The sequence below is a fragment of the Perognathus longimembris genome, chromosome 2 (assembly GCF_023159225.1).
Source record: "Perognathus longimembris pacificus isolate PPM17 chromosome 2, ASM2315922v1, whole genome shotgun sequence".
NCBI lineage: Eukaryota > Metazoa > Chordata > Mammalia > Rodentia > Heteromyidae > Perognathus > Perognathus longimembris.
In genome coordinates this window covers 143,194,122-143,220,441 of record NC_063162.1, presented here as the reverse complement: position 1 = coordinate 143,220,441, position 26,320 = coordinate 143,194,122, and the positions used below count along the sequence as shown (strand labels likewise).

The 26,320-nt window shown below is 54.4% G+C and overlaps 1 protein-coding gene and 1 long non-coding RNA gene across 3 annotated transcripts; one reads left to right on the top strand and one right to left on the bottom strand.

Moving 5' to 3' along the window:
• The first annotated feature begins 505 nt into the window (after positions 1-505).
• On the top strand, positions 506-26,320 carry LOC125347210. The gene is made up of 4 exons (XR_007210130.1): positions 506-817; positions 11,127-11,131; positions 15,771-15,781; positions 26,309-26,320. It is a non-coding gene; the product is annotated as an uncharacterized LOC125347210 (long non-coding RNA).
• Clec2l (C-type lectin domain family 2 member L) lies at positions 5,861-19,435 on the bottom strand. 2 transcript variants are annotated; one of them, XM_048340323.1, is made up of 5 exons: positions 19,252-19,435; positions 12,749-12,823; positions 9,757-9,923; positions 8,136-8,236; positions 5,861-6,530 (listed from the first exon to the last, which is right to left on the bottom strand). In XM_048340323.1, exons 1-5 carry the CDS (start codon positions 19,433-19,435, stop codon positions 6,419-6,421), a joined length of 639 nt encoding a protein of 212 aa, XP_048196280.1. In that variant the 3' UTR covers positions 5,861-6,418. The 2 variants fall into 2 exon arrangements, with proteins under 2 accessions (XP_048196280.1, XP_048196282.1); XM_048340325.1 differs by lacking the exon at positions 12,749-12,823.

Sequence of the window (26,320 nt, the reverse complement as noted above, 5' to 3'; positions counted from 1 at the left end):
CCTCAGCCATCCTCCCGCCCCTCTTGGTCTGTCTAGGTGTGTCCTGTTGCACTAATCAACCAAACGCATCTTGTGACCCTGTCTTGGGGCTTGTATTTACAACTCGAGGGAGAGAAAACGGGCGTTTCGTTTCGAAAACCAAGTGTGTCCATTGTACACCAAGAAGGGCTCTGCCGTGGCTCTCGTTTCCTTTCACCCAGTCTCTAAGCGCATCTCCCCTCGCGTGCCTCCCCTCCCCCCTCCTTCCCTGCCGTGGGTCACTGGCCCCTGGCCATCTCCCTGCTGTCGCCACTGGCCCTTCAATCACTCAAGACCCAGCAAGAGGGGCCCATGTCGCCTGATGGTGGCAGCGTGGCGGGCAGTCAGCCCGTAGCCTGCTGGGTGGGCGCCTCGGGCTGATGACCACGCTGGGTGCGGGTGGGCTCAGGTGTGGAAGCGACTTGGCCCGCCATCCTCCACCCACCCCGCCCGCCACGCCCTCAGAGCCCCCCTCCCAGCCCGGGCTGCCACCTCCAGCCTCCCCCCCCCACTTCCATTTCCTGTCACCGCCATGGATAGCTTGCTTTCTTCTGTGGCTTTTCTCCAGGGCACAGTCATTCCCGGCCCCCCGAAAGCACCCCTTCCCCACCCCACCCCACCCCCCGTGTGCGTTTTTAACCAAATGAAGCAGATGAGAAAGGCGTGGGGGGGGGGGGCAGCAGACTTTCTAGTTTAGTAGATCTGTGTAGATAGAGATGTTGATATATATGTTTGTGTAGATATATATCAAACCAAATTCTGATAGGAAAGTATAGCTTTACGGATGAGGAGGACGTCGGTCTGGGCCTGGCCGGGGGGCCCTGCCCGCCCCGGCCTCCCGCACACACAGGCCAAGGCACCCGCGGCCCTCTCCCCATGCCCGCCTCGCCACAGGGCAGCCAGGGGGCCCAGGCCTTGGGGGGGGAGAGGGAGGGGGCAGCAGATCAGAATGACTGGAATTTTCCATCCCGTGTTGCTTTGACCACATGTATTGAGCGGCGGCCTGAGAGTCTTATCACGTTTCCAAAAATGGTCTCCATTAGGATGGTCGGAGAAGAGGTCTGTGAAAATGTTTACCCAGGAATTCAGGAGACTCTGGATGCAAAGACACACTCCCCAGAATGACGACAGGGAAGAGGGGATCCCCCCCACACACACACACCCGCCCATCGAAGGAATGTGGCTCCCTCCCCGCAGTCATCTCGCCTAGATCTTTCTCTACCCAGTCATCTCTGCGCAAGCTCAGTAAACCCTTTGAAAGCCCTGCTCCGTTGTGTTCCTTCACTGTACGGTTTCTGTAATTAAAAGTGTTAATCCATGTTAATCTGTGTGGAAATTATTGCGTGCAACAGTATTTTCTCATGTTCCCCTTCTTCCTCTGTGAATTGTCCCTCTTTTTTTTTATTTATAAATGTCTACTTTTTTAAAAAATAAAAAGACAAACCAATGTGTTGTAGACCTATACGTAACCTATTCCTTAGTCTCATATTATAGGTATGTTATAAGAATGGATATTTTACTTGGCTTTAGAATGTTTTTTTTTTTTTTTTCAAGAAAATGAATTCTTAACTGATCAAGTCTTTGCTACTAAAATGCGTGTGGTTTTCATCCGGATGTCGCGTGCTTCTAAATAAATAATCATTTTCGTTGTAGAAAAATGGAGTGAATTTATATTAGTCTTGGAAACTAATAATAGCATTGTAAATTTATGAGATGATTTTAACAGAAAAAATTATAGAAGAATATAGTTATTTTAATTGTAATATTACTAACTGTAGGGTGAGGGGGGTCTGTTGTGGTGAACTGTTATAGCTTGTTACTCTCAGTTTCTTTTTGATCATTTTTTCGGTCTCTGAGGTGAAACGAGTTATTAAAATTTGTAAACTCACATATGCATATTGTATATGTGTAGAAATGTAATCACACTTTGTCTTGGAATTACATTAAACTGTTTGGAATCACTGTACACTGCTTGGCATGGTTTTGTTCGTTTTTTTAACCCCACAGACACACAGCTTATACAATCACAGCCTCCCACTTGCGCGACAGGCTCTCTATACCACACACCCCGACCTTTATTTTATTTGCTTTCTGTTTGTTTGTTTTTTGCCAGTCCTGGGCCTTGGACTCAGGGCCTGAGCACTGTCCCTGGCTTCCTTTTGCTCAAGGCTAGCACTCTGCCACTTGAGCCACAGCGCCACTTCTGGCCGTTTTCTGTATATGTGGTGCTGGGGAATTGAACCCAGGGCCTCATGTATACAAGGCAAGCACTCTTGCCACTAGGCCATATCCCCAGCCCCACTTTCTGTTTGTTTTTTCAGACAGGGTCTCATGCATCTCAGTCCTCCTGACTTTTTCCACGTAGCTGGGATTACAGGTGTTGATGACCACTCCTGGCTGAAAGTGGCATGTTTTTGGAGCCCTTCTAGCCCTTCTAGAATTAGCCCTTCTAGAATCGTTGAGTGCCTTTGGAAAATGTTCATAGCCTTCCCCCGCCCCGTCCTATTGAACATGTTTGGTGTTACTTTACTGCTAGTTCCTGCGCCGCTGGGAGCGGCCCTAGCGCCTCATCTTCTCTCCGGAGCCATCCCGACCCCATCTGTGCGCACTGTGCACCCTGAGGCTCCAGGCTGCTATCGCCACTCTCCTGCCACTTGCCAACCTTCTCCCTAGACCTGCGATCCGCCCCACACTGCCAGCTCTGCAGACAAGCTCCGAGACACAGGCAGCCTCCATTGCCAGACCCCGGTGTGCGCGCCGGAGCCCAGTGCGCCTCCGCCCCCTGCGCCTCCGCCCCGTGCGCCTCCGCCCCGTGCGCCTCCGCCCCGTGCGCCTCCGCCCCCTGCGCCTCCGCCCCCTGCGCCTCCGCCCCCTGCGCCTCCGCCCCATCCGGGCCTGCCATCAGTCACTCCGCGCCAGGAGACCCAGGGACTGAGACCCAGGGGACTCGACCGCCCTCACTGCCGTGGCCATCATTCTAGGGACCTTTTTTTCTTCTTCTTAATTATAATAAAATACATAATAAAATGGGCCACTTTAGCCATTTCTTCTAAGTGGCATTAATTTTATTTTCACTGTTCTACAACTATCATCAATTTCCATATCCAGAGTGGTTATCAGCAAAGCTCTGTGCCCGTTGAACAAGTCTTCTATACCTCCCTCCCTGATGCCAGGAACCAGTGGTCTATGCCCATAATCCCAGCCACTTGGAAGCTGAGACCAGGAAAATCATGATTCAAGACCAAAACTGTGAGAGATCCTACCTCAATAGTTGGATACAGTGGCACCTACTCATTGTCATCCCAGCTGTGGGAGGAAGTACAAATAGGATAAGATCAACCGGATCTACTTGGACAAAAAAAAAAAAAAAGGTCTGGATGTATGGCTCAAGCAATAGAAGTGCCTACCTAGCAAGCTCAAAGCCCTGAGTTCAAACCCCAATACTGTAGGGGGAAAATAAAAACAGTTCACTGGGGCTGGGGATATGGCCTAGTGGCAAGAGTGCCTGCCTCATATACATGAGGCCCTGGGTTCGAATCCCCAGCACCACATATACAGAAATGGCCAGAAGTGGCGCTGTGGCTCAAGTGGCAGAGTGCTAGCCTTGAGCAAGAAGAAGCCAGGGACAGTGCTCAGGCCCTGAGTCCAAGCCCCAGGACTGGCAAAAAAAAAAAAAAAAAAAAAAAACAGTTCACTAATAAATTCCTCATTTCTCCCTCAGCCCCTGGTGACTGTCATTCTACTTTGTCTCTGAACTTGCCCATTCTAGATACTTCATGTCAGTGGAATCATACAGTATCTGTCCTTTGGTGTCTGTTGTATTTCACTTCTCATGATGTTTTTAAGGTTGAGCATGTATTTCCTTTTGAAGGCCTCATAGTATTCCATTGTGTGGGCGTACCACATGTTGCTTACCTACTTGCCTTCTCACCAGTTGATGAACACTTGGGTTGTTCACCTACTGTGTGATATTGTAACGCTGTTGGGGACAAGTATCTCTTCCGATTCCTGCTTTCATCTTGTGGGTGTACGTGTATGCGGGAGTGGAATTCCTGGATCATCTAATACTTCTGTGTTAGCTTTTGTGGAGGTTGTCATATTGTTCTCCACAGTAGCTGCACTGTTTTGCATGTCTACCGGAAGCCCACAGTTACATACTTATACATACACGTGCATGTGCACACGCGCACACACATACTTGTCCAGGCCTCCATTCCTAGGATCCTCAGCCTTTGGACCTCCAGGAGCCTCTTGTCTTCGGGTCTTACACACTTTCCAGCCACCCTGAACTCCCCAGCTCCTGACTCACCCCCATCCTCTGACCACACCATCTGCTGCTGCTTTTCTTGTTGAATAAGAAATAAGATGCCCTTTCATGCAATTAATACCAAAGGGAAGGAAAGAGGGAGGAATAGAGAGAGGAAGGAAGGAATTGGCAGCACCCAGATCCTGAGTCCAAGCCCAAGGACTGGCACAAAAGGAGGAGGTGGAAGAGAGGAACCAGGCTCTGGTGGCTCACACCATAATCCTAACTACTCAGGAGGCTGAGATCTGAGGACTGCAGTTCAAAGCCAGCCCAGGCAGGAAAGCCTGTGAGACTCTAGCTTCAATGAGGTACCAAAAAGCAGGAAGTGGCGCTGGTCTTGAGCACAAGAGATCAGGAACAGCACCCCAAGCCCTAAGTTCAAGCCCCAGGACCTGGACAACCAACAACAAAAAGTGGGATGGGTTGGAGAAGAGGGAGATAGATGATCAGGATACATTGTATACAGATGGGAGAATGCCCCCAGTGAACCCCTCCTTGTAAAACAAAGAAGAAAAGCAAGGTGCAGATGTGAATGGCCCACTCTCCAGGACCGCCGCGCTGGATGAGCCGGGGGCTTGGAGCTCCTGGTGGACGCCTTCGCCAGCCATGCCAAACTTCCACCGGCCTACACGTGCCAGTGGCCGGGAGGGGGGGGCGGGGGGGCCTCACCCGCACTTCAGCGGCGGCGGAGCCCGTCCTCAACCCTCAGCCCTCGCCCAGCTCCCCCACATGGGGGGGCAGGCCCCAGGACGCCCTCAACACTTCACTGTACACTCGGGTCAGGTGCGCCACTGGACCCCCAGTGGAGACGCAACCCGAAGGCGCACAGGACCCCTGCTGGATGAAACAAATGAGGACCACGCAGGAAAGTCAGCCAGCGGGCCGCTGCCAAGGAACAGGGGGGATTCAGGGAAGGGTGGAGCCCGGGGGGACCTGGCTTCCCTCCACCTCCCGGGCAGGGAGTCCACATCTCATCAGCCAGGGGCACCCAGAGGAGGTGAGAGGGGCCCAGGCCGCCCTGTGGCTCCCGCCAGCGTCTTGAGACACCGGGGGCCACTGCCGACCCTGTCTCCTTCCCCGGAAGAACAAGGCGAGGTGCAGGAGGAGGCTGAGAGACCTCAGGACCCTATCTCTTCCTCTCCCACCCCTGTTCCAGAGCCTCCCAGAGCATTCTAGAACATTTCCTCTGCTCCCTGAGTGCTCCTTGGGACACAAGGCCATGGATGGCCGATGCCTGGCGGGGCGTGTGCACATGGCAGGTGTAAGTAAACGTGTGTCGTCTGGCATCGAATACTGATGAGGGGGCCAGAATGGAGCCCCCCACCTTGAGGCAGCTCAGAGCACCCTAGCCTGCCAAGATGCAAAAAGACTCTGAGGCCATAAAATAGGTCTCTCGGGGTGTGTGTGTGTGTGTGTGTGTGTGTGTGTGTGTGTGTGTGTTCTTCCATTTTCAATGTGGCTGCTGCAGACGGAGCCCCTCTGCTCCTCCCTCGAGCTGTGAGCCTGGAACAAACAACAACCATGGACTTTGCCGAACGCCAGTCATCTTTTTATTCCGTTAGTGATCGATACAACAGCACCACGGACACAGCAGGGGCCCTGCCTGAGGACCCCGGGAAGGCGGGAGGGCAGAAGACGACGCGGGGGCCTCCAGGCCTGGGCTCCATCGGTCAGGATGAGGAGGAAGCCTTGCCTTGCCTGCCTTCCCTGCACCCCGAGAGAAGCCACAGGGGAGGGTGGCGGGTCATGGTGTCCTCGTCAGCCCCCACCCTTCCCCAAGCACCAGGGCCAAGGAAGGGCTTGTGGGTAGCCGGGGCGGGGGGGGGGGCAGAGCAGGGCCCTTGTGTGTGCATTTGCATATGCGTGTGTGCTACTTAGAATATGGGGTTTAACTGCTGAGCCACAGGACCTGCCTGGGGACAGAAGAGACCAGGAATGGGGGCCTCAGAGCTCCAGAGAGGGGCAGGACAGGTGCCCCTCCCATGCCACTTCCACTTGGAGAGGGCAGGCGGCTCCCACTGGGGGCAGGACTCTGGGGGGTCGCCCGCCTACCCTCGGGCCTGGGTGGAGAAGCCACCTCGGGCCTGCTGGGCCTCACGAGTAGGCCATCTTGCTGCACACCCAGGGCCGGGTCATCAGACACTCTGTGGATACCAGCCTGGTGGGCTCCACGAAGACACATTCCCCCGGACCCGAGATGCTGAATCTGTGACGGGAAGAGAAGAAACAGTGGGTGATGGGCACGGACAACCAACCCAGCAGGGAGGCCCTGGAAGTGCTCCAGCCTGTCCTCCTCCATCCCCACAGCAAGCACCCCGAGAAACAGACAGCCCAAAGCACTCTCTCTCTCTCTCTCTCTCTCCCACTGTCTCCCTGTCCTGTGCTCCGGCCCCACGGACCACCCCTCTCCCATGTCCCGACCGCCCCTGTCCTACATCCTGCCTTCACAAGCCTCCCCACGGTCCTCCCTCTCCAAGGCCTGCCTGCACATCGCATCACGCCGCCGTGAAGGGACTATGTCCGTCTGTCCCACCAGTCCCCACGCGAGCCAGCTTCTCCTCGCATCTCGACTTCCCAGCCGTGCCACGGGGCTCGTGCTGAGAGCTCGGGAGAGACAGGCTGCGTGGAGTCGGCCTCACAGGAAGGGGCCTCGGGGAACAGCCAGCCAGCGTGGAGCGCTGGGCCGCGCAGCCCAGGAATTCACTGCAGCTACACAGGGGCCCGGCTGTGTTATAAGGAAACCTGTGAATCCCCTGATTTTGGCTCCCTGGTGGCTGAGGGGACATCAGAAGGACCCCCACCCCCATCCCAAGAGGTGTTTGCTTTGTGGTTAGCACTTCAGAGATCCCAATTCCAGGATCATCCTGGGTTTGAGGGAAGGAAGTTTCTAGAAAAGCATGGAGAGAGACAGAAGGTTCCTAAGTGCTTGCAAGAGCTCGCTGGGGGCTTGGAACAGAGGAAGAAAGGGAGAGGCGCTGAGGGTCAGGAAGGGAGATGGGGGAAGAGCTGCACACAGGGCCCCTTCCTCAGCACCGTGGCTTAAAGGATGCAGCAGCCCGTGGCTGCTGGCTCTGTGATCGTCTTTGCACGCTCACATCCTCAGATGGCATCTGTGCCCACTCCTGGCTGGCAATACCGGGGCTACTCCTCTAACCAGAGGGTTGGACTAAGAGCTGAGGTTCTCAACCCCCTACCAGCACACCCCTAAGCCTCCCCAGCCCCCTACATATCTACACTATCATCACCCCCACTGCCACACACCACCTACCACCCCACCCCACACACATCCCCACCATTTGGGCCATCCCAGTGGTCACTTCCTTCAGAAGGGGCTTTTCTGAGCAAATGTGGTCAGGAATGCTCATAGCAACCAATGCACATATGACCTATGGCTGCCCAGAACACAGGATCCACCTCCCATCCTCCCTTGCAGCCAGGTGGGGGGGGTCATGTGACTACGATCCAGCCAATCAAGTGAGGATCCCAGGACCCAGCCTCCCCCCTCCTCCTTCCTGGTCTGGCTGAATGGGATCTAGAGGAGCCACACTGAGCCCACACTGCACACAGCAAGAAGTCACAGGTAGAGAGCGCCAGGGGCCCTGAGACCACGATGCTGTCATGGCTGCACAGTGCAGGGCCGGCAAACCAGCCTGGACTGACTGGGAGAAACTAAAGCCACTGAGAGGTTCTCAGTCACCCCCCACTGTTACTCTCTCGGCACACAATCAGTGTGTCTCAGAGAGTTGCATCTGAGGATTGGGCCTTCCCTATCTAGCTATATGGCCTTGTAGAAGATGCAGCCTTAGCTCACGTGTCCGGATCAAATGGGTCCCCATTGACCCAGTGGAATTCGTCCCCAACTCTACGCAGGCCAATCCAGGGCTCCCTCCTCGTGAACTTGAACATGAACTCCTACAAAAAGGGAAGGCACAGTCGTATGCATGGCCGTTAGAGGCAGTCCCCTCACTTCCTCACCGCCTTGAGACAACACTCTGCATGGGAGACCTTAGCTGTCGGGATGGGCAGACACTGGGAGGGTGCCTCACCATGCCAGAAAAGGAGGATCCCCAACCACAAGTCTCCATCGGGCATGAGGGAGCTCTGTCCAGCACTGGTCACCCAACGCCTGGCAGTTCCCGTCAAAGCCCCTGGTTCTGATGTGCATGACCACTGGCCAGAAAGTCTGGGGGACCCCAGGACGCCGGGATTCCTGAGGGGAGCAAGCTTGGGGGCTGCCCACGGGCTGGTTGGATCTCTGGGACAAACGCCAATGCCCAGGTAGGTTTTCTATCCCCATACTCCTAGAACCTTCTCAACACAAGGAGGCAGAGAAACTCCATGTACCAACAACAGACAGCAATGGTCGTTAACACATCTGCTGTTTGGGAATTCCACATGGCCAGACTCAAGCCCCCATATAACAAGGGGTGTATTTATGGGAATCTGCCTTGTTCTCATATCCTAATGTTGCCCCCACGGCCCACAGACCTCTCCCCCACCCCACCCCCACACACTGGGGCCCAATACTCAGGAAAAACCTTATCCCGAGACTTATCTAAAAGTCAGTCATAGCCAGGCACTGATGGCTCACACTTGCAATCCTAACTACTCACACGGCTGAGGATCCGGGTTTGAAGCCAGCCCGGGGAAGGAAAGTCCATGAGACTGTTCTCTCTAATTAACCACAAAAACCAGAAGTGGCACTTGACTCAAAGTGGCTACTCAAACAGTAGCCTTGAGCAAAAAGGCTCAGGGACAGTTTCTGGGCCCTGAGTTCAAGCCTCGGAACTGACAAAAACTAAAAATCATTATTTTTCAGTTCTCAGTGGCAATACAGCCATTGACCTAAGCATCTTTCATAATCTGTGAGACCTGCTGCTGCAGCTGCTTGATCTCACAACCCAACAGCTTCCTTATTCCACTGTACTTAAGACCCAGACCCCTCCTTACACACACACACACACACACACACACACACACACACCTTTTTATTTTCCACTCCTGGCTTTTTGGTGGTTAATTGGGAGATAAGAGTCTCCTAGACTTTCCTGCCCAGGCTGGCTTTGAACTGTGATCCTCAGGTCTCAGCCTCCTAAGTCACTAAGATTACAGGTGTGTGCCACCAGTGCCCAGCACATGTCTGACTTTTAATTCACTTGGGGGGAAGGAGTTGGGTCCTGAGATTTCATCCCAGGGCCTTGCACTAGCTAAGCAGGCACTCTACCCCTTGAGCCACTCCCCCAGTTCTCTAAAATTCTTCTATTTTTCAGGCCTGGGCCAAAGCTGACCTGGTCAGCCCCTGGGGATGGGGGGAGGGGTCCATCTGCAGCCCCGTGGCTTTGCAGTGGCGGGGAGAGGGGGCGGGGAGGGGGAAGGGGGAAGGCCTGGGGTACTCGCCCCTGTGGGAGGGTGGGTGGCTCCCGAGGGCTCACCAGCTCCTTCTGGCTCTGGATGACAGCCAGCGCTGCCTCGTGGCTGTGGCAGTACTGCCTGCCCGTGTTCCAGTCCCTCGGCTCCTCCGAGAAGAAGTAGCATTTCCGGCCGTAGAGTAGCCAGTCCTCCGGGCAGGGTGCTTCGCACTTGATGCAGCCCTTGGAAGCTGCGGGGGGGGGGGGGGGCGTGGAGGAGGTGCTCAGGACCCATCAGTGCGCATGGCCATCACCTTGACCCCCTCACCCCACCCACCCCCCCAAATAAAATCTCACTCCTCTCTCCTAACTGCCCAGGTCATGGAAGCCCAGACACCCGGCCACTGTCACGAACCAAGGCAGCCCATTCCATCACTGAACAGCTAGAATGTTCTGGATTGAAATCAGGGCCCCAGGCTTGCTGGACCAGCACTGACTCATTGAGCCACATTCCCCGCCAGAAAGTTCCTCTGAAAGTTTCCATCTCTGTCTGGTGACCGGGGGTCCAGCAGCCAGAGGTGGAGAGAGCAGCTCCGTTCTGCCCTCGGCCTCCTCCTGGCTGCACTGCCACCAGAAGAGCCGGGGACAGGGCTGCGAACATGGCCTAGCGGCAGGGCACTTGCCTCGTATACATGAAGCCCTGGGTTCGATTCCTCAGCACCACGTATATAGGAAAAGCCAGATGTGGCGCTGTGGCTCAAGAGGTCGAGTGCTAGCCTTGAGCAAAGAGAAGCCAGGGACAGTGCTCAGGCCCTGAGTTCAAGGCCCAGGACTGGCAAAAAGAAAAGAAAAGCCCAGGACAGCTCGGCCGGTGCTCCAACAGCAGCAGGGAGGCTGGGGGGGCGGGGGGTGACATCAAATGTGCCCTTTGCTGGGAAGGAAACGCAGAGGGAGCGCACAGACTTCCACAGGCCTCCCGGCCAAAAGGAATTAAGCCCTTCCCTTCGATCATTCATTCAGCCTGTTTCAAGCCGGCCTGCTCAGAGTCCAGAACATGTGGAAATCACCTTTTAAACCCCAAGGCAGCTGGGTGCCCGTGCCTCACGCCTGTCATCCTAGCTACTCGGGAGGCTGAGATGTGAGGATGGAGGTGCAAAGCCAGCCCGGGGCAGAAAAGCCTGGGTGCCTCTGATCACCAAGTAACCAGGACAAAGCGGGAAGTGAGGCTGTGGCTCAAGGGACAGCACATCAGCACTGAGTGAAAACGCCAAGCAAGAGCACGAGGCTCTGAGTTCAAAAGATACCCTCCCGCCCTCTGCTTCTTACGCAAGTCACGTTGGGGAGCAGAAGGGACAATGTCTCTGGTGGTCTCCATTTGCAGGAGTCACACTGGCCCTCCGGTGCCCCTCAGAGATTAAAGGCAGAGGCCCTGGCTCCCGTTCACCAACCCAGAGGAGCCGTGACATGCTTAGGTCTTCAAGAGTAGCCAGATTCTCGGCTCAAAGCCCCGCCCAGCCTGTGTGATTTCTTCCACCCTTTCAGTCCATGTTTCTCAGAGCAGCCCCCCCCCCCCAACCTGTGGCTGTGTGTAGAACACGCCACCCCCAAACATGCCACTTTGGTACAAGGATCACTTAAGCTGGATGCATCTGAGAGTCAGCAGACACAGGCGAAGTTCTCTGCCCTCTCCTGATGCACCCAAAGGCTCCCTCTCTCCCTAGCTCTTACACACACACACACACACACACACACACACACACACACACACACACTATCTCCCATCTCAAACTGGAACGAAAAGAGCAGCCCTTCTCCTTTCCTTGAAGACAAGAAGGGACAGGGAGGTAATGAGCGATCGCAGATGTACTGCACAGCCCTGACCTTGGCCCTGACCTTCCATCTTTGCCCCACACCTTTCTCCTCCTAGCCACTTCCCACTCTTTATCCATCCTGAAACCCCAGCCCTCATTCCTTTGCTAAAAGACCGCAAGAGCCTCTGGGTCTAAGAGCTGCTTCGGGCTCCGCATCGGCGAGCACCTGTGCGTGTAATTATTACCCCCAAACTGCTCATCTGTCCTTGCTAGGGGGATACGCATGGCCGAGGGGCTCCTGTCATTCCTGGAGGTGAAGCCTCTGCTACTGCACTTCTCCCTGCTCAGAGCTAATGATGTCATTTTTTTTCATTTTTGGTAGTCCTGGAGATTAAACTCAGTGTCTTGGGCTAGTTCTAGGCAAGTGCTTTACCACTTGAGTCATGCCTCTGGTCCCATGCTCCATTGGTTATTTTCCTTTTGCATTTCATAGTAGGGGGGTCTCGCTTTCTCCCCAGGTCAACCTGGGCTGTGGGCTTCCTAGGTGTACCCCCGCCGCCGCCCTGCTGGGGTAACTACCACTCAGCACCTCGCCAAGCCATTGGGGAAGATGAAGTCTCAACCTAGCCTGGGATTGCTAGGTCTCTACCTCCCGAGTAGCTAGGATTACAGGCATGAGCCCCCGTACCCAGCCTTAGCATTTGTTTGTAAATTACTAGCCCTGAGTCCAAGGGTCCTACATGTGAAATCCCTCATCCATGTGAAATCTAATAAAAGCGGAATCAGTGTGATATCTAAAGCCCCTTACCTACGAACCCTCACCTCCAAGAACACTTGTGAAATAATGCCTACGTCACCTCCCACTTCCGGGCAAGGCCAATGGCGAGGACACGGACGCGCCCTTGAGTGAATGCGCTCATGGAGACTAAAACTTCACTCACAACCAACACCCTCGTCTCCGTTTACTTGTTGCCCCTAGGATTCCTGGCATGTTGGGAAGTCTTCTTTGCCTGGTTGGCCGTGCTTGGGACAGGACAAGTATAAGCAGGGCGGCATCGTGCTCTGACATACAGGGGCATCGTGCTCTGACACACAGGGGCAGCGTGCTCTGACACACAGGGGCATCGTGCTCTGACACACAGGGGCAGCGTGCTCTGACACACAGGCAGCATCATGCTCTGACACACAGGGGCAGCATGCTGTGACACACAGGCAGCATCATGCTCTGACACACAGGGACATGGCGCCCTGACACATGTGCTCACCCAAGATGCTCATCACCACCAGAATGGCAAAAAGGAGGACGGCGATGGCCCCCAGCAGGAGCCGCGTGGTGGTGTCTGAGGAGAGAGAGGGCGTCAGTGACCAGCTGTCTCCCCACCAGCCCCCCCACCCCCAGCCCTTACAATGAGCGGCTTGAGGGCAGGGCCGAGCGCCAGGTGACTCAGAACCAGTTCTAATTCTGCCGGATCTCCGGCTGGATCTTCATCCTGTCGCAGACATCAGCCCAGCAGGCCACTAGAAATATCCCACTCAGCCGGTACAGGCCGGCCACCACGGGGCCTGCACCCCTGGCGTGCTCCTCTTCCACGCACACCGCTGGGAATGCTGCCTTCCTCTACACCATCTCACCTGACCCTCCGAGGCTGGGGCTTGAACTCAGGGCCTGGGCGCTGTCCCTGAGCATGTTTGATCAAGGCTAACGCTGTATCACTTTGAGTCACAGCGCCACTTCTGGCTTGGGGGGTGGTTAATTGGAGGTAAGAGTCTCACAGACTTAACTGCCTAGGCTGGCTTTGAATCACGATCCTCAGATTTCAGCCTCTTGCGTAGCTAGGACAACAGGTGTGAGCCACTGGACCCACCCATTTTAACTCTTTTTTAAGTAACCAGTTAATAGCATTAAGTAGCCAGGAACAATGGTGCACACCTGTAACCCAGTATTAGAGGGGCTAAAACAGGAGAATCTTGAGTTCAAGGCCAACCTGGGCTACACAGTGAGACTTTGTCTCAGGAAAAAAAAAAGAAGCTAAAAATTAAGCACGATTGTAATGCATTCCGATCACTATTGTCTGTTTGCAAGCTCTCTTCTTCCTAACAGAGCTCTGTCCTCATTCCATCAGTTTTCTGTGATAGATATATCAACACACATGGAATCCTACAATAGTTGTCCTTTGATGTCTGGCGTATCTCACTTAACATTGTCTTTTCAAGGCTCATCTATGTTGTAGTGTGTATCACAGCTGTATTTCTTTCTATGGCTCAATATTACTCTATTATGTAGCTATGCTACATTTTTGTTTATCTGATGATGGACACTTGGGTTGTTTGGCTATTGTGAATTTTGCAGCTATGAACACAGTATATAAAGACTTTTGAGTGCCCGGTTTCAACTCTTTGGGGAATACGCCATGGAGCTGGGTTGTATGGTCATTTTGCTGAAGTTTTTGAAGAAGTATCAAACTATTTTCCACAGTGACTGCACCATTTTGCATCTGCACCCACAATGAGGGGGTTCCAATTTCTCTACATCCTCATCGACAGCTGTTGGCTTGTTAATACTCTTTATTATTATTGTTGTCCTATTAATATGAATTCCCTTTTTAAATTTTCTGGGGGATCAGAATTGTTTTTTAACTATCTTGCTCATTGCACATGTAGGTACATTGAATTCCACTAAGTGGTTAGGAATTAAACAGAGTTTGTAGAGGAAATTCATATTCTATCTAGAACAACTTCCATGGAACTCTCTGACCTGCTCCAATCTAACTGGTTTCCCTCTAAACCCAGCAGCCTGAGAATTTCTCTGCCTCTGCTTAGTGCCAGCTTCCTTCCCTTCCCACATGCCTTCTTGAGTAGCACCTTCAATGGTTGTCTCCAAAAAGGTGTAGTACAAGCATTGCACCACACAACTCCAAGGAGCAAAACTCCTCATTGTAGCCAATGGAACCCTCAGAGTTGTGAAATCATGGCCTTCTAATTAGAAATAAGTTTTCAGAATTTTGAAGATATTATCTTCTAGTTCCTGTGTTGCTTCTGAAAAGTCTTGATCTGTTCTCATGCATGAGTCATTTCATTTTAGTCACTTTTTATTCTAGTGGAAGTTTGCAGGGTCTTTATCACCCATAGTTCTGCATTTTCATCTTGCAAGCCATGCTTGGTTTTAGCCTCTCTGTTTTCATTTCTTCTAGTTGGCCATTAATGGCCCTTCAACCTGGAAATTCATATCCTTCAATTCTATGAAATTTTCATCAATTATATCATTGATGATTTCTTCTTGGATTGAACTTCCAAACTTCTCATTGTTTGTTTTTCTCTTCTTCGTTGTCTCTTTACCCTTTTGCTCTATTTCCTGGAAGATTTCTCCATTTTATCTTCCTACCCTTCTACTGTGTTTTTCATTTCTGCCATTATATTTTTAATTCTCAAGAATCTTTAGGTTTATTAAGGCTGTATTATGACTATTTCCTCTTAAAGGATTATAGTTTTCCTGATGCAATTTGTCTCATTTCTAAAATATACAGATATATAGATGGTGGTGATAGACAGATAGATGATACATACACAGATAGATAGATGATGTACACATAGATGATAGATAGATAGATAGATAGATAGATAGATTGATTGATTACTTATAGTTTTATGTCTCCCTGTATAGTCTCTATTTCTTTACATGGCTTAGGAATCTGGATGGTTGATCCTGAGGTTTCCTCTTGGGCAGATTAGAGTTCCTTGAGAAGGTTCTTCTGTGTTCTCTCCTGAAGGTTATAAACTTGCCAAGGGCTGTTCCCTAGGCTGGAAGATTGTCCTCCACACTCAGTATATAAAAGTAGAGTCCAATGCTTGCTCTTGGTATACCATGGTGGACAGGCCCTACCTCTTGAGAGAACTCAGCCAGAGTTTCCACCATGGGGAGATGTTGTTTAGAATGGGGATCTAGATCCTTCTGAAAGAAAATTCTATTCATTCCTTTACCTTTCCTTACCCCTCTCCCCTGCATCCTGAGTCTTTGGGGTCCTCATGTGTTTTTATTTCCTCATGCAGACTGACGCCAGGAAGCACTTGTCTACTTGCTCCCAGGATCTATATTTTGTTGCTCTTGTCTCCCCCCCAGTTCTACTTGTGCCATGGCTTTTACAATATCACACAGTAGCCAGGCACCATGGCCATAGCTGTAGTCCGAGCTACTCAGGAGGCTGGCGTCTGAGAGTAAAAATTCAAAGCCAACCCAAGGAGGAAAGTCCATGAGACTCTTATCTCCAATTCACTACCAAAAAGCTGGAGGTGGTGCTGCGGTTCAAGTGCAAAATGCCAGCCTTGAGCACAAATCTCAGAGACAGAGCCCAGGCTCTGAGTCCAAGTCCTAGGATTGGCATAAAAAATAATTTTATTTTAGGTTTTTGTTATTGTTGTTTTTGCCCGTCCTGGGCCTTGAACTCAGGGCCTAAGCACTATCCCTGGCTTTTTTTTTTTTTTTTTTTTTACTCAAGGCTAGCACTCTACCACTTGAACCACAGCGCCACTTCTGGACATTTTCTATATATGTGGTGCTGAGGAATCAAACCCATGGCTTCATGTATGTGAGGCAAGCACTCTACCACTAGGCCATAGTCCCAGCCCCCGAAATAAATTTTTTTTTAATGAAAAAGCCCACTGAGTGCCAGGTGCTCATGTCTATAATAGCAACTCAGGAGGCTGAGCTCTGAGGATCCCACTTCAAAGCCAGCCCAGGCAGGAAAGTTCATGACTCTTTATTCCCAATGAGCCACCAGAAAACCAAAAGTGGTGCTGTGGCTCAAAGTGGTAGAACACTAGATTTGAGCAAAAAAAAAAAAAAGCTCAGGAGCAGCACCCAGGCCCTGGGTTCAAGCCCCAAGACTGAGGGGAGGAGAATAGCCCACAGTTACACCCATCCCTTTGGGCTTCTAAAGAAAACAACAATGAATTGGTGTGGTCAGTCGTCCGTCTTGACCTTCAAGGCCAAAGGACATGTGAGCGTTCCTCTGAGGAAGACCACGCAGCTCCGCCTGCAGTCTCTGGTGCCGCTCTGGGAGTTCGGGCGACGGCTGCAGGCAAGGTGGCTGGCCAGCGCTACCTTCACTATTAAAAGCCATCAAATAACAGCTTGGTAATTTAAAAAAAAAAAAACAACTTTAAGAAGCTTTTGCTAAAAGCATGCATGTGGTTTTGATCAGGAAGTTGTGGGTTTCTTCCTAAGCAAGAAACTTTCAACATTAAAAATTCAGAATTGGTGGCCACTGAGAAATCTATAGCTTCAGGTTGGCAGAGCCATTCTGTCCCCTCTCCCTTACCCACCTCAGGCCACTTTGTTCCATTCCTCCCCCCAGTGCCAGAAATATCCCCTCCTGAATCACCTCCAGTGGTTCCAGAACCTTCGGGAGCTCTGGGTCACCTTTCCAGACTCCCATGAGCCAAGGGTGGAAGGAGCGGAGAGTACCCGGGGAACTTCTGCCTGGTTTCCCATTGATGAAGCCAACTGCCCTGCTGAGCAAGTCTCCCAGCCCCGAACCCATGACATCAGCTGAGTGAAGCAACTCTCTGCTCCCCCAAACAAGGAAAAGCCGCTCCTCTGGGGTGCGAGGGGAAGGCACCTGGACTCCCTCCCATTTGCCTCCTGAGCCTGGGGTCCTGGGTCCCACAGAACAGGGGAAGAACTTTCATGCCAGAGGGACAGAAAAGGCTGGAAGGGGCACTGTGGCTCAAGTGATAGAGTGCTAGTGTTGAGCTAAAGAAGCTCAGGCACAGTGCCCAGAACTGGCAAGATAGAGAGAGAGACAGAGACAGAGAGACGGAGAGACGGAGAGACAGAGAGAGACACAGAGAGACACACAGAGAGAGAGAGAGAGAGCCCCTCCATGGTACTGGAGTTTTGTTTTGTTTTTTGCCAGTCCTGAGGTTTGAACTCAGGGCCTGGGCACTGTCCCTGAGCTTCTTTAGCCCAGCCTTTTCTGTGTATGTGGTGCTGAGAAATCGAACCCAGGGCTTCATGCATGCTAGGCAAGCACTCTACCACTAAGCCACATGCCCAGCCCCTGGGGTCTCTTTAAGCCCAGGGACCAGGGTGACGCCTCCACCTTATACAACGAATGAATGAAGCGAGGCATTGTGGCGCATGCCTGCAATCCCCTTTGCTCAGGAGGCAGAGGTAGGAAGATGAAAGAGTTTGAGGCCAACTTTGGGCAAAGTTACCAAGACTCTAGCACAAAAACCAAACAACACGCAGAAGGGCTAAGGATGAGGCTGGAGCAGAGAGCCCGCGTCAGCAAGCATGAGGGCCTAGATGCCGGCCCGGCTACAGCACCCCAACAAGCAGTGCAAGCCAGCACGGGAAGGCCCATGCCTCAGCAGCCTGGAGAGCCGAGGCCTGCCCCGCCAGCGCCCCTGCTGTGACAGGAGTTGGGGGGCACTGAAGGAGCACCCAGGGGACCCCAGATCCAAACAGCCCCCTAGGAAGTCAGTAGACCAAGATGCTGATGACTCAAGTACCAAGGTATGAAAAGGGGGGACACAGGGAGACTGAGTCACAGAGCAAGACCAGGCTGGGAGCCACAGGGGGCAGCGGGACAAGGCAGGGCACTGGCGACTGGCAGGCACAGGGGCAGGGCAGAGCCGGGGCCCAGAGAGGCTCCTTCCTCCTATGGCAGGGCCAGCTGGAAGCACCATGTGCCAATCAAACGCAGGGCGAGGTAGGTGGGAAGCAGGGGGCAGGAGAGGAGCCCCCCTCCTCCAAAGCAGGCCCTCCCAGGCCCGGCTAGAAGAAGGCTAAGTGGGCAGAGCCATCAGAACTGCCTACGAATGAATGAATGAATGAATGAATGAATGAAGTACCTGGAGATGAGGGAGCAAATTCAAGAAATAATTTGTCCTAGCAGGAGGCTTTGAACACAGTTCAAAGGCAGTCAGAGAAAGAGAGAGAGAGAGGAGAGAGAGAGAGAACCCTTACCTCTATAACCAGCAAAAAGGCCAGAGGGGAGGTGTAGTAGAACACCTTGGTGCTCTCTCTCTCTCTCTCTCTCTCTCTCTCTCTCTCTCTCTCTCTCTCTCTCTCTCGCTCACACACACACACACACACACACACACACACACACACACACACGAAGTACCTCTCCCGGGCCAGTGGTTCACACCTGTAATCCTAACCTACTCAGGAGACTGAGCTCTGAGGATGGAGGTGCAAAGCCAGCCAGGGCAGGAAAGTCCCCGTGAGACTCTGATCTTCAATTAACCACTCATCAGCCAGAAGTGGAGCTGCGGTTCAAAGTGGGTTAGAGCGCTGGCTTTGAGCACAAGAGCTCAAGGCCAGCGCCCAGGCCCCGAGTTCAAGCCCCACGACCCACAAAAAAGTATCTCTGGCCAACTCCAGGTCTCCCAGGCGTCCGGTCACCCTGCGGGGTCTCTCCCGGAGCCCACGGGACAAAAGGGGCTGCGTGGGCCCGTGACCGCCCCGCAGGGCAGAGTCACAGATGGCGCGGTCCCGGGCCTGCGGGGCTGTGACGCTCCCAAGGTCGGCAGCGGGCGCGCAGGTGGGCCGCGGGGACGGGGGCTGCGGGGGGGGGGTGCAGCCTGGCTGCGTGGACAGTGTGGTCCCCACTGCGCTGCCCAGGGCGGCAGGGACTCCAGGGGGTCCCCGCTGGCCCGGCGAGGCGGCATGGCCGGCCTCCGTGCCCGCGCCCTCGGCTCCCCTCGGGCAGCAGCAAGGTGACTCCGGGACCGGGGTGCGGGGCGCGGGGCGCGGGGCGCTTACCCTCCAGCGCCGCCTTCCAGCTGGTGCTGCCCTCGTAGCCCGACCCCGATCTCCGCAGCAGGCCCTCGGGGCCGCGGGCCTCGGCGTCGGCGGGCGAGCGCGGCCGGGGCGCGGCGGGCGCGGGGCGCGCGGCGGGCGGCGGCGGGGGCCGGGTCCGCGCGGGGGGCTCCCGGGCCGGCTCCATGCGGGCCGCTCCGCCGCGCCGCGCCCGCGCTCCTGCGCCCGGGTGCGGGGCCCAGGCCGAGGCGCACTCGGCGCTCCGCGCGCCCTGCGGGCCCCCCAGGCCGGCTCGGAGGGCGAGGACGGCGGGGATGGCAGCCTGGGCCGAGCCCGCTCCCGCTCCGCGCTCCGCCGCTCCGCGTCCCCGGCCCCGCCGCAGCCAGCGCGCACGCGGGCGCGGGGAGGAGCCGAGCGCGGGCCCGGAGGGGCGGGGAGCCGGGGTGACGTGGGGCGGTGACTCGACACCCCCACTCGTCCCGAACCACAGAAGCCCGCGGAGAGCGCTCGCCACGCGTCCCGACCCGGCGGCGTTCATTAAGCCTCTGTGCGGCACCAGGGCCGCTCCACCGCCTGAGCCTCGCCTCCAGTCCTGGTTTTGCTCGGATGGTTTTGGGATTAGGGCTCAGCTTGGACCCCTGTCCGGCTATGTACACTTCCCACGCCGCTGGGAACAGGCCCCGGTACCCACAATGGGGTCTTCCCAACTCCTGATGTCCTCCCGCAGGGTACAGGCGTGAGCCGCTGCCCCTGGCCGCCTGGGGCATTTCTGAAGGCAACCCCAGGCAGGTGTGGGGTTGACCCGGATCTGACTCAGGCCAGGGTCCCTCGGCCGCTTCCATGGCCTCTACTCTGGCCTCGTCGCAGCCTCCAGAGAGAGACCTCCCTGCCTCTCCAACTCAGTTCCCCTCTGACTTCCATTGGGCCTTCGCCCTCAATGCCCCCTACTGTCTTGTCCAACCCACCATGAAGTTTTTGTTGTTGTTGTTTTGGTTTTGGTCAGTTGTGGGAATTGAACTCAAGGCGAGCTCTCTACCACTTTGATCCACAGCACCACTTCCAGTTTTCTGGGGGTTAATTGGAGATGAGAGTCTCATGGACTTTTCCTGCCCCGGCTGGCTTTGAACCCTGATCCTCAAATCTCAGCCTCCTGAGTAACCAGGATGACAGACGTGAGCCACCAGCACCCAACTTCCACCCTTAACTCTTAGAATCCTTGTGAAGCCAGGTACCTATCATCCTAGCTAGTCAGGAGGCTGAGATCTAAGAACCCAGGTTTAAATCCAGCCTTGACAGACAAATATGAGAACCTTATCTCCAGTTAACCAGCAAAAAACAGCCAGACATGGAGGTGTGGTTCAAGTAATAGAGCTCTAAGCCTTGAGCAAAAAAATGCTCAAGCCGGGGCTGGGGATATGGCCTAGTGGCAAGAGTGCCTGCCTCATATACATGAGGCCCTGGGTTCGATTCCCCAGCACCACATATACAGAAAATGGCCAGAAGCGGCACTATGGCTCAAGTGGCAGAGTGCTAGCCTTGAGCAAAAAGAAGCCAGGGACAGTGCTCAGGCCCTGAGTCCAATCCCCAGGACTGGCCAAAAAAACAAAAAAAAAAAAATGCTCAAGCCCTGGAAACTTCATCTATTTTCTATCTCTATAGATTTGCCTTTTCCCATCATTTCATATCAGTGGGAATCTGCTTGTGATGGGAACCCTTCTTGTGACTGGCTTCTGACTGACAGCGCAGAAGGGTTGTCAATTAATTGTTAAACAAATACTAATGTCATCAACAAATATTGTTATATACCATTTATCTTCACCACTATCTTGTTTCCTCCACCAATTTTCAGGGCTCCTCACCCTTCCAAGTAAATCCCCAAGGCTTACAGGGAAGGTCAACCAAGGTCAGGGCTCACATCTCTCCTTCAGTCAACTTGTCCATGAGGCTGGCGCCCCGCTTCCTGGCTTTCATAAGTGTTGGGGTCTTTGCTGGGGCTGGGGCACCGGGGCTCCAATCTTCCTCTCCTGCCGGGAACTCCCCCGGGATTCTGTCCTCAAGTGGTGGGTGGGTCCTGACACCCCAGGAGCCCCCACACCTCTGCCCTCCCCCTGCAGGAGTGTGCCCTTCCCACTTCACTATCCCCCCTCCCCTGTCCAGGGACCCGACCCGCCCTGATCCATTCCCATGCGACTCCAATCCACAGCCCATGGACGAGGTCCCACTCCAGTCCACACCCACAGACACCCCCCCACTCCAATCCACACCTGCCCACCCCGTCCACTCCAACCCACACCCCGCACACCCCATCCACTCCAACCCACACCTGCAGCCCTGGGGAGCGGTGAGCAGCCAGCGCGCACTTGATTGGACAGAGGATCTGGGTCTCCTCCCCATGGGCTGTGGGCGTTTCTGGAAGGATGGGACAGAGATTTGCAGATCCACCGCGTGGACAGACGTGGACAGGAGGAGTCAGCGGGGACGGAGGGCCCGCTCGAGGGCCGTGCCAGCACGTCCCAACTGTCCAATAAGCTGGGACTCGGGGATCACGTGATCGGGTGTGTGCGTGTGCAAGCACAGGTGCGCACACTCATGTGCATGCACTGGGACTGGACCTTGAACTTAGGGCTTGAGTGCTGGCTCAGCCTTTTCTTCTCAAGGCTGGTGCTCTCCCACCGGGGCCGCCTCTCCAGGCCTGTCTCCCGGATGCTCCTGCCTTAGCCACTTAGACCCCATCTCAGCCTCCTGGGTGGCTGGGATTACAGGCGTGAGCCGCCAGCACCTGGCTTGTGCAGGTTTTCGAAGCCAAGATTAGGATGAGTGGTGCACAGAACAGACCAACTGATAGCATGGGAGCGGAGAGGAGCACTCAGCAGGTGCTGTTCTGGTGAGGGAACAGCGCCCCCTAAGGGCGTCTGGACATGGACCCCTGACCACATTGAGTAAGTGGAGCTTTTGCCTGCTTACACAACTAGTGACCAATTTCTTGTTTATTCCTAGACATTTGCTGTCTGTACCTGTTCTTAAATAATTTTAACCAGGTATCATGGCTCATGCCTGTAACCCTACCTACTCAAAAGACTGAGATCTTAAGATGATGGTTCAAAACCAGCCTGGGAGGGAAAGTTCATGAGACTCTTATCTCCAGAAAACGGGACGTGGAGCTGTGGCTCAAAGTGGTAGAGCACTAGCCTTGAGTGAAAAGACTCAGGGACAGCACCCAGGCCCTGAGCTCAAGCCCCATCACCAATTAAATAAGTAAACAAATAATTTTACTACAGGATGGCACAATAAGACTTGACAAAACTGCTTCTCACTGCCGTTTGCCATCGCCATGTTACTGAACGCTCAGAAATGTGCTTGAAGTGACAAGAACTTGAAAAATGGGCCATGATGTCAGCAGTAAAACACAGGTAGCCTTCCCCACACTTTCTTTCCTTATTTATTTATCATTTTTGTGCCAGCCCTGGGACTTGAAGTCAGGGCTTGGGCGCTGTCCATGAACATTTGTGATAAAGGCTGGCGCTCTACCACTTGAGCCACAGCTCCACTGCCAGTTTTTTTGGCGGTTAATAGAGTCTCAAAGACTTTCCTGAAGAGTCTCACAGACTTCCCTACCCCAAGCTGGCTTTGAACTGTGATCCTCCGATCTCAGCCTCCTGAGGAGCCAGGATTACAGGCGTGAGCCACCAGTGCCTGGCTCTTTCCCATTTTATTAACCCAGAGGTGACACCCATGGCCCAACAAACCTCAAGTCTGTGAAACACTTAGGAACTCGCCACCCACCCATTCGCAGGGCAGGGGAATTCACGCCCAGCTTCGGAACGAATTTAGAGCTAATTATTACTGTTGCTCTTGTTAGTCTTGATCCCTGCTCGTTGGGAGGAAACTCTTCTGCAGTCAAGATTGCGGTCCTGGCATCTGTGGTCCCTTGACCTTGACGGTAACCTTGAGCTCTGCGTCGGGGCTGGGGGTGGGAGGCGCTTGGCCAGGTGCGTCTCCTCCCAGGCCTCCCTTGAGCGTCCCGAGCTCCCCCAGGGGTGAGGTGGGGGCTGGCAGGGGCCCCCCGGTGCTCGGGAAGAGCTCTGAGGATCAGGGAGCATGTCCTCAAGCAGGGGCTCCCACGCCGCGGCGGGAGCCGGGGCGACCGTGCCGAGTGGCTCCCGCCCCGGGGCGCCGGCTGGGAGGCCCGGAGTCCCGCCGGCTGAGCTGCGGGGAGGCTGAGCGGCGCGCACGGTCGCCCTCTAGTGGCTTCAAGGGCGCACGTCTGCGTCCTGCTTCTTCAACATTATGGCTGGCCGGGGCTGGGACGGAGCGGGGACGGAGGAGGCGGGAAAGGAGGGGGCGGGGCTGGGTGCTAGCACGGGGGGCGGGGCTGGGACGGGGACAGAGGGGCGGGGTCGGAGGGAACGGGGCCTGGCCGGAGGGAACAGGGGGCGGGGCCGGGATTGGGGCGGAACCGGAGGGAACTCTGGGCGGGGCCGGGGCGGGACGGGACCGGAGGGGGCGGGGCGGGGACCAGGTTGGGGCGCGGCCGGAGGGGGCGGGGCTGGGGCCGGGTGGAGCCGGAGGGGGCGGGGCCGGGTGCTGGGACAGGGCCGGAGGGGTGGGGCGGGGGGGGGCAGAGGGAACGAGGGGCGGGGCCTGAATGAACGGGGACGGAGCCTTGGGCGGGGCCGGGACTGGGGCAGGGCCGGATGGAACTGTGGGCGGGGCCTGGGTGGGGCGGGGCCGGAGGGGCGGGGCCGGAGGGGCGGGGGCGACCTGATTCCAGGTCCCCGCAGAAGCGCGGCGAGTGGTCCTGCGCTGCTGAGCGCGTCCATCGTGATGACTGCGCCCTCCTCAAGGCTGTCGCCCGGAGCTCCCACAGGCATCCTAAGACCTGACTAAGGACACCCCCAAGACCTGCACGGAGATGGGGGACCGCGGGGGCAGAGGCTGTCGTACTGGAGACCGGAAGGCCTGACCCGCCCCCTCACCACGCCCTCCCACGGGCCCCTAAAGCAAGAGCGAACTACGCGCGCCAGACGGGGCCGGACTCGGGGCGCCTCCTCCAGCGACACCTGCCCTGGTCCCCACTAGGGCTTCTCCACGCCTGGCTTCCCAGGACGGAGAGCAGCAGGCCCCTTCCCCCCACAGGGCAAGGACACCCCCCCCCCTCTCTTCCTGCGCCGCTCTGGGAGATGGGGCAGGGGATGGGGGTGGGGGAGAACGTTCTTTTTTTTTTTTAAAGTATTTATTTTTGTTTAAATATTTAAACAAAGGGGTTTCCATTCCAGAAGTCAGGTGCATCTTGATCAATATCACCCCTCCCACCATTCTCCCGCATAAAGGAACGTTCTTAACGCTCACTCAGCCTGGCTTGCTGTGGCGTTCCTCTGGATGAGAATGTAGATGGGCACCAGTGGCTCAGCCTGGAGTCCTAGCTACTCAGGAGGCTGAGATCGGGGGAATCATGATTCAAAGCCAGTCCAGGAAGGAAAGTCTCCAAGACTCTTATCTTCAATTAACCCCCCAAAGGCTACGAAGTGGAGCCGTGGCTCAAGTGGTAGAGTGCTAGCCTTCAACACAAAAGCTCAGGGACAGAACCCAGGCCCCGAGCACTGACCCTGGCTTCTTTTTGCTCCAGGCTAGCACTCTACCACCTGAGCCACAGCACCACTCCCAACCTTTTCTGTTTATGTGGTGCTGAGGAGTCGAACCCTGGGCTACGTGCATGCTAGGCAAGCACTCTACTGCTAAACCGCAGTCCCAGTCCCACAAAATGATTTTTTAAACTGCTTGTCAAATAGTATTTCCCACAGGATTGGGGCAGCTACCCAACAGTATGTAACTAAAACCAAACAATTACTCAACACATAAAGGTCAAAAATTGACCTCTCAGTGGAATACAATAGCCCAAAATCTATGTATGTACGTCCATATAAGACTACTGTTGACATATTGTCTAATATCGACATTACATTTAAAGCCCTAGGCGAATTTTCTTGGGCGCAGCCACGTGGCTACTGTATATGTTCTTGATACATTGTATATTGTATATATGTCTACCTGACCTAGAGAAGGGAAAGAAAAACAGGGCGTAAGATATCACAAGAAATGTACACACTCCCCTACTATGTAACTGTACCCTTTTTGCACAACACCCTGTCCAAAAAATTTGTGTTCAATTAATAAATAAATTAAATTTTAAAAAAAGTAAAAACTACTTGTGAAAGGAAACTCCTCCTATGACACTGTCAGGTGCATGTATTTTTGTTTGGTTTGGTTGTTTAAAGAAAAAAAAAGCTCAGGGATGAAATGGTTCTACTTCATTGAGTCTAATTTATTAAAAAAAATAATTGGCTTAATGACAAAAAATGATTTTTGAAAATAGAACAAGGGTTCTCAGCACCATTTATGAATGGCTTTGGCCTTTGCTGCCATTCTTTGGCACATGCAGCAAGTGTATCAATAAAGACAGATTCAAGCTGAGGACAGGGAGCAATTGGAATAGCCATGCAAATCACTCACTGCGCTCTGTACCTGGCCTGGAGGCCTTTGGGATCCAGAATCCAGCCCTTACCTGGCCACAGAGCTGAGCCTGTGACCAACCAGCGGTGTCTGAGGGGAAGAAGAGATGCACTTTTTCTAAGGCCCTCGCTCTGGAGCAAGACCTTGAGCCCAGCTGGCTGTGCTTGCCCACAAGGACTTCCTTTTTCCAATGTCACAGAGTCGGTCGAGAGGAGCCATCTACAGCCCTTAGGGACTTACTGCATGCTCCCTGGAACAAAGCTCCCTCAGGCGTTAGCCGGGGACTTCTTGGCCTATGTGGCCTGTGTAGCAATTCCTCTGAGGCATCCAGGGCACGAGCTCTAGTGGCGACCCTTGTACCTGACCTGTGCTCACCACCAGGGGGCACTGCTGGAAAGCGGCGGCCACACCTTACAGAAGCCTGCCATTGAGGGATTTTCCAGCCACCTTCTTGCTGCCTCGGACCGGGTTCCTTTCTTATCCATTTCCAGGTAAGATGTCATCCACATCTATTTGGGGCTCTCATGAAATCAATTAGCCAGCTGGTTAGAGCTCCGGCCTG